The following is an 8431-nucleotide window of genomic DNA, read 5'->3' as shown; positions in this document are numbered from 1 at the left end:
AGCCCCAGGGGTACATGTCTGTGAATCGCCAGGTTTACACACTTCACAGCACTCACCATAGCACATACCCTCCCCAATGTCCATAACCCCACTCCCTCTCCCTACCCCCCTACCCCCAGCCCCCCTCAGTTTGTTTTGTGACATTAAGAGTCTTATGGTTTGTCTCCCTCCTGAGCCCATCTTGTTTCATTTATTCTTTTCCTACCCCCCAAGCCCCCATAAATATTGTTTTTAAAGATTTTATTTATTAGAGAGAGCATAAGTGGGGGAGTGGCAGGGGGAGAAGCACACTCCCCACTGAGCAAGGAGCCTGACTCTGGGCTCCAACCCAAGACCCCAGGATCCTGACCTGAGCCAAAACCAAGAGTCAGACGCCCAACCAACTGAGCCACCCCAGCGCCGCCATTGTGGCAATTTCTTAAAATAAGACAACAGTGAAGTTTAGTGCACTGATTGACTCTTTCCTTTCGTGAATGATTTCTCTGTAGCATGTGATGCTGCTCAGTAGCATTTTACCCACAGTAGAACTTCTTCCACCACTGGAGTCCATCCTCTCAAACCCTGCCACTGCTTTATCAACTAAGTTTGTGTAACCTTCTAAATTCTTTGCTGTCATTTCAACAATCTTCACAGCATCTTCACCAGAAGGAGATTCCATTTCAAGAAACCACTTTCTTTGCTTATCTGTAAGAAGCACCTGCTCATCTGAGAAAGTTTTATGGCGTTGCAGCCACTAAATCCCATCTTCAGGCTCCACTTCTAATTCTAGTTCTCTTGCTATTTCCATCACATCTGCAGTAACTTCCTCCACTACAGTCTGAAGCCCCTCAAAGTCGTCCTTGAGAGTTGGAACCAACTTCTTCCAAACTCCTGTTCATGTTGATATTTTGGCTTCTTCCCATGAATCATGATTTTTTTTTTTTAAGATTTATACTTATTTGAGGGAGAGAGAGTACAAGCTGGGGGAATAGCAGAGGGAGAGGGAAAGAAGCAGATTCCATGTGGACACAGGGCTCCACGTGGGGCTGGAGTGTCACGACCCTGAGATCATGACCTGAGTCAAAATCGAGTCAGATGCTCAACCGACTGAGGTACTCAGGTGCCCTGACTCACGAATGTTCTTTTTTAAAAAATATATTTTTATTTTATTTAAAGATTTTATTCATTTATTTGACAGAGTGAGAGAGCACAAGCAGGGGGAGCAGTAGAGGGAGAAACTGACTCCCCACTGAGCAGGGAGCCCGATGCAGGGCTTGATCCCAGGACCCCGGGATTGTGACCTGAGGTGAGAGCAGTTGCTTAGCCGACTGAGCCACCCAGGCGTCCCATGAATGTTCTTGATGGCATCTCGCATAGTGATTGCATTCCAAAAGATTTTCAATTTACTTGGTGCAGATCCACCAGAGGAATCACTATCTATGGGAGCCTTATAAACTGTATTTCTCAAATAATAAGACTTGAAAGCCCAAATGACTCCTTGATCCAAGGGCTGCAGAGTGTACATTGTGTTAGCAGGTGTGAAAACATTAACCTCATTGGGCATCTCCATCAGAGCTCTTGGGTGACCAGGTGCTTTGTCAATGAGCAGAAATATTTTGAAAGGAATATTTTTTTCCTGAGCAGTAAGTCTCAACAGTGAGCTTAAAATATTCAGTACACTATGTTATAAATAGATGTGCTGTGGGGCGCCTGGGTGACTCAGTAATTTAAGCTTCTGCCTTCAGCTCAAGTCGTGATCTCAGGATCCTGGGATCAAACCCCACATGGGGCTCCCTGCTCAGTGGGGTGTCTGCTTTTCTCTCTCCTCACTGCTTGTGCTCTTTCCCGCTATATCTCTCTCAAATAAATAACCTGGGGCACCTGGATGGCTCAGTTGTTAAGCATCTGCCTTCTGCTCAGGTCACAGTCCCAGGGTCCTGGGATCGAGCCCCACATTGTGCTCCCTCCTCAGCATGGACTCTGCTATCCCCTCTGCCTCTGCCTCTCTCCCCTGGTCATCCTCTCTCTCTCAAATGAATACATAAAATCTACTGGGACGCCTGACTCAGTCAGTTAAGTGTCTGCTTTTGGCTCAGGTCGTGATTCCAGGACCCTGGGATCAAGTCCCACTTCGGGCTCCTTGCTCAGTGGGGAGCCTGCTTCCCCCTCTCTCTCTGCCTGCCTCTCTGCCTACTTGTGATCTCTGTCTGTAAAATAAATAAATAAAATCTTTTAAAAATAATAATAATAAATAGATAAATACTTTCAAAAATACTCCACTTGGGGCGCCTGGGTGGCTCAGTGGGTTGAGCCTCTGCCTTCGGCTCAGGTCATGATCTCAGGGTCCTCGGATTGAGCCCCGCGTCGGGCTCTCTGCTCAGTGAGGAACCTGCTCCCCGCTCCCCCGCCTGCCTCTCTGCCTACTTGTGATCTCTCTCTCTCTCTCATTCTGTCAAATAAATAAATAAAATCTTAAAAAAAAATACTCTACTAATTGAAACAACAATCAAAAAAATCCAGCTGACAACTGATGGGAATTAATGAGGAACAGGTGGAAGACAAGGACAGGACCAAAGTTAGGGAGCAGGATTGGGGGGATCTGCTTTTGGCCTCATCCTTCTGTCATTTTGCTCCTTGGTCCTGGAGACGAACTCATCACCACTTTTCCTCCCCCTGCCATATTTACACATTCTTTTCTCTACAGTCACTCCCAAGACACTAGAGTTGGAAATTGGGAGAATTTCAACGAGAAGCCACTTTCATGTTGAGGGGGACGGTAATGCTGACAAACTGGATGTGAAGATGGGCCCTGTTAGGGATGGCGAACTCCGGTCAGAAATGGGAGAATCAGGCACCTGGGTGGCTCAGTGAGTTAAGCCTCTGCCTTCAGCTCAGGTCATGATCTCAGGGTCCTGGGATCAAGCCCTGCACTGGGCTCTCTGCTCATCAGGGAGCCTGCTTCCCCCCCTCTCTCTCTCTGCCTGCCTCTCTGCCTACTTGTGATCTCTGTCTGTCAAATAAATAAAATCTTTTTAAAAAGAAAAGAAATGGGAGAATCTGACAGGACCCCCAAACTTCCCTGAACTGTTGAGAAGCGGCAGAGCCTTGAGACACTCCATGGATTTGGACTCCAGGAATTTCAAGCAGCTGGGTTGGATGCCTCTAGATCCAGTTCGTCCTTCTCCCAGTTGTAGGATTGTGTCCCAGTAGCTTCCTGAAGACTTATTCCTCTTGTTCTAGAAAACTTCCCCCCCCCATTTCTTTTTGCTACTTAGGACCCCTTCTGGGACTGAGAGGAGTGAGTAAGACAGGAGAAGGGACCTGGGATTTGTTCCTTAGCCTAATGCATTTGGCTGTCTGCCCGAGTTAGATGATATTACCAGCAAGGAACCTGTATGGCAAAATAATGGGATTTTTGTACCAGTTTTTAGGAGGTACCTTATGCCATTGTTCCCTATTTTCCAGACTATAGTTTTCTTATCTAGACCTTTAGAAATGAGAAATGAAGATCAATTCCTACACTAATACAAGCTCAGAAAGAGGTACTATCAGGGTAATGCATGTGTTTAATAAGGGTATTGTGCTGGGATAATGAGATAAAAACAAAAGTTGCTCTGATTTGATCTGACTTGCCAGTAGGTTCTATTTTCTCATTATTTTTTTACCTGGTAAGTCCATTGAAATCCATTTTGGGGTCTCCTGCCCAAAAATCATTGGCATCCCTGCCTTTTGCCTCCCTGCTTCTCCAGAAGAGACTGAACTATTTTTCCTGAGCTAGGTTTAGGTCTAGAGAAATCCTTAGGGTGACAGGGATATGAGGCAGGAAAAGCAGTAGCCACAAAGAACGATGGCCCTTTGTCAGCATGGGGCAAAGGTGAGGGGGGAAAGCCTGAGCCAGGAAGAGGTGGATAAATATTTGTAAGCATATGTCCTTCACTGTTTTCAGAAGGGCCAACTTTTTTTGACTGCGGTGTAGAGAAGGTTAGCATTCAGATTAGAGAAGCACCGAGGAAAGGACGTGTTCAGATCGTCTTGTTCTTCTGGCTTGTTTCCTTCTGGAGCAGGTGAGGACTGCCACAGCTTGCAAGGGTGGGGGTGAAGCTATGTCCAGGGTAACTGAAGTTCCCAAGGGTAAAGCCATTTCTTAGCTCTGACTAGTCTTGGTGTTTCTTTGTCCCAAGCCTTTCCCCACTTCTCACCTCGACCACTACTCTCCTGTTTCCTGTGGGCTGTTCCTCCTGACCCACCATGATCCAGGCTGTGCTGCTCCTTTGCTGTGTTTTTTTTTTTTTTTTTTAAGATTTTATTTTAAAGTAATCTCTACACCCAACATAGGGTTCAAACTTACAACCCTGAGATCAACAGTCTCATGCTCTACCGACTGGGCCAGCCAGGTGCCCCTTTGCTGTGTTTTGCTGTCCCCGTTGGCTGTCTTTTCAAGAAATGCCCAGAAAGGAGCCCTGACCTTCCAGCCATTTTTTTTTTAAGATTTTATTTATTTATTTGACAGACAGAGATCACAAGTAGGCAGAGAAGCAGGCAGAGAGAGAGGAGGAAGCAGGCTCCTAGCCGAGCAGAGAGCCCAATGTGGGGCTCGATCCCAGAACCCCGGGATCATGACCTGAGCCGAAGGCAGAGGGTTTAACCCACTGAGCCACCCAGGCGCCTTGCTTCCAGCCATTTTTGACAAAAATTGGCCATCCTCTGAACACACTCTCCAGCCAGATCCCTCTCCCAGATCCCAAGACCTACATGGATCTCTTGCACACCGGCTCCTCCTTAGCCCCTCTGCCCGAGTGCCTATCCAACTTAGCTCTGGGGGTGGCCCTGGAGGGGGCTGGCTGCCCAACTGAGGCCCACATTCTGCAGCTTAAACTTCTTAGGATGGGAGGAAAGGCCATCACTGAAACTCAAGAGCACAATGAGAAGGAAAACATTGACAGTACTCAGGTCACTGAGGAATCGGCGGGTGTGGGGGGGTGGGCCCTGCAGGGAAGCTTGGAGAACGTAACACTCAGCTATTTTGCCTGAGGAATGTCTTGCTGGTGGCAAATACACCCCCCGGCATGGTAGGTCTACCAACTATCTGCCATGTTACTGGTGACACAGTTCAAAAATATTGCTGTCAGTACCCCCTAGAGCTGCTGGAAGCAGTGATGATGGGAGTGTGAGGAAGAATTAGGCAAAAAGCTGAAGAAACCTCCAAGTTAAGGTTCTCCAAGTTAAGAACCTCTCGGTGTCTACAGATGATGACAATGTAATTTATCAAATGTTCCACAGTTATTTGGGAGGGCTTTTTTTTTTTAATTTTTTTTTATTTGGGAGGTCTTTATGGAGAAATTCATTCAGGAATTTGTCTACGTTTACTTCAGATACTCGGTGCCACCCCGGCAATAAGTCTCTTTTCTTGGGACTACTCAAGGATGGGATAGATGAGGTAGTTAGAAATGTAGAAGACCAGGGGCTCCTGAATGGCTCAGTCAGTTAAGTGTCTGCCTTTGGCTCAGGTCATGATCCCAGAGTCCTGGGATCCAGCCCCACATCTGACTCCCTGCTCAGCAGAGAGCCTGCTGCTCCCCCTGCTTGTGCTTTCTCTCTCTCTCTCTGACAAATAAATTTAAAAATATTTTTTAAAAGACTTTATTTATTTACTTGAGAGAGAGCGTGAGAGGGGAGAGGATCAGACTACCCCCTGAGCAGGGAGCCTGATGCAGGACTCCAGGATCATGACCTGAGCCAAAGGCAGTCGCCCAACCAATTGAGCCACCCAGGTGCCCCCAAAATATTTTTATTTATTTATTTTTATTTATTTTTAAATAATATTTTAAATATTTAATTTATTTATTTGACATAGAGAGAGAGCCCAAGCAGAGGGAGCAGTAGGCAGAGAGAGAGGGAGAAGCAGGCTTCCCACCGAGCAGGAAGCCCTGACATGGTGCTCCATCCCAGGACCCTGAGATCATGACCTGAGGTGAAGGCAGACACTTAACAACTGAACCATTCAGGTGCCCCCCAAAAATATTTTGAAAAAAGAAAAAAGAAAGGTAGACAACCACTCAACAGATGTACTTTATTTCATGCCAGAGCTAAATCATACGTGTGACTGGGATTAGTCTTGACCCTCTCCATTTAGTAGTTCCCAGCCCCTAGTTCTTATTCCATTTTGCTCTTTTCTTTCCTTTCAGTCATCATATACTGTGCATGTAATATATACTATGCGTGAGAGGTAATTTAACCTTTTTCTCATTCATCCACCCTGTACTAAATCCCCAACTAGATGCTGTAGCTCACTAATTCTTAAACTGAAAAGAGATACAGTAAGAGTGAATCATAGATATCTAATCTCTCCTGACTCTGGGTCTCCCAGCTCATATTGTGAGCTAGAGTGGAAAAGTGACAGGGATGTGTAGGAAATGCCAAAGAACAGGGTCTTAGGTGTTGAGGTCAATGCGGGACAAGGGGACAAGGTTTGAGCAGCCAATACAAATGGACAAATATTTGCAGAGATTGCATCTCTTACTGATTATGGGGGAAAGCAAATATCCCCTTTATTCATGGGGCAGAGAAGTGGGCATAACTGGATCGAGGAGTAACCAAACCTATCAAGACAGTCTCAGTTCTTGCCTGAACTTTGTGGTAATTTGGCACCCCATATAAATGGGTGGAAATAAAGCAGAGGAAATCTCTGGTGACTTGAAAATGGGGAAGGCCAAGTGGGAACAATTGGGCTGCGTTTCTTGATTCTTGGGCCTTTGCCTAAAAATAACAGAACTTTGTAGAAGATGAATGAGGTGTGCCCTGAGTCATGGGCTCCTTTCAGACCACAGCCCTTAGGGAAACGGTTTGTGTGTTTCTGGTTTCTCCCCTCTCCAGCATACTCTGTTTCAGACATGTGTGGCCTCAGATTCATCACAATACAAATTGAGTTGCTTCTTTGCTACCTCCTACTGTACCCTGTGGATGTCATTTCATATGGAAACCGGACAAATATTCCCTCATCCTTGAGATCCTGGCCACCTTCCTCAGACCCCTTGTCCTGCCAGACTCTCCTCCCAAAGTCCCTGCCTGGCTTTACTCACATGCCTCCTCTACCCAAGTTCCTGGTCGCCCTGCCACTGGTGATCGCCCTGGAGAAAGCTGGTTGCCAGGCTGATGTCTGGACCCTGCAACTTCAGCTGTACCGCCAGGGGGGTGTAAAAGCAACACAGAAACTCATCCACCATCTTCAAGAACTCCAGAAAAGCAGAAGCACCGTGAGGGCGGTTTCAGGGGATGCCCTATTCTCCGCTCTACAGCTTTTGGCCAGGGAGCGACCAGGCCCACCAAGGGCCCGACGCTCCCCTCCTATCAATAACTGTGAGCAGGAGCAGGAGCAAGGTGTGTACAATATAGTCCGATTGTTGCCACAAGTGGGAACCTTCTACAATCTCGGCACAGCTTTGTATTATGCTGCTCAGAACTGTCCAGACAAGGCCAAGGAACGAGGCCAAGATGGGGTCATAGATATGGGTTATGACCTTCTGATGACCATGGCTGGATTGTCTGGGGGACCCACCGGACTACTAATCAGCGCTGCACTTAAACCTGCAGTGAAGGCTGGGATTGAACAGTTGATCCAGTATTACGAAGTCAAAGAGGCAAACACGGCTCTACCAACAATCAGCAGGGAGGTCTTGGGGGGGGCCTCAGGTGTGAATGACCTGGAAGAAACAACCACCGGGGCCCTTTGATCTCAGTTCAGCTGCCTGACTAGTACAGGACTTATTTAATGGCTATGACTTAGATCCTGGGAATGGCAGTCTTGGGATATAAAAGCTGGTGATCACAGAATGAATAAATCTAATATTTTGACAAGCTGTAATGTGTGTATGTTTAAAATCCTAATCTCTGGCTTGTTATCAAGGAGGAAGGCAATGCTGTAAAATGCAGGAATGTTAAAGTCTGGGGTTTGGAGTCCGAGGATTTAGATTTGAATCCAGGCTCCCCTTGTAAGAAGCTCAGTAATCACTGACCAGTAACAACTTTTCTCCAAGCTCAATTTTCAAATGTCTGTAATTATCATTTTCACCTGTATGGGTTTTGTGGTAATTAAAAACGATACAATGAGCCTCAAGTTCTTAGCAAGGTACTATCAATAAATATGACTACAGCTCGTCCCTTCCTATCCCAAAGTGTCGGAATTCCGGTCCCATCTCTCATTGCGCTCTCAGAGCCTGCACGGTCCCGGGCAACTCTCGGTTTCGTTCCAGTGGCGAGGGTTCTCGGAAATCAGCTGTTTCAGTCCCAGGCTATTCCATTAATTGCACTCCTCCCTCCGTGGGCACGGGGTGGGGCGTAGTTGAGCTAGCCCACCAATCGTTCGAGCTGGAGGTGTGGTTTCGGCCCCTCCTGTCCCGCCCCGCGGTGGGGAGGAGTTGTGGCGGCGCCAATGAACTTAGGAAAGTTTGGCTGA

At 46.9% G+C, this 8431-nt stretch overlaps 1 protein-coding gene across 1 annotated transcript; it reads left to right on the top strand.

The window, feature by feature from the left end:
* The first annotated feature begins 3907 nt into the window (after window positions 1-3907).
* On the top strand, window positions 3908-7840 carry APOF (apolipoprotein F). Its single transcript, XM_080811220.1, has 2 exons — window positions 3908-4043; window positions 6853-7840. The coding sequence occupies exon 2, from the start codon at window positions 6870-6872 to the stop codon at window positions 7707-7709; it is 840 nt and encodes a 279-aa protein (XP_080667346.1). The 5' UTR covers window positions 3908-4043; window positions 6853-6869; the 3' UTR covers window positions 7710-7840.
* The last annotated feature ends 591 nt before the right edge of the window (window positions 7841-8431 follow it).

This window comes from Martes martes, assembly GCF_963455335.1.
Source record: "Martes martes genome assembly, chromosome: 8".
NCBI lineage: Eukaryota > Metazoa > Chordata > Mammalia > Carnivora > Mustelidae > Martes > Martes martes.
The sequence above is the reverse complement of the archived record's forward strand: the minus strand, read 5'-3'. Positions and strand labels throughout refer to the sequence as shown.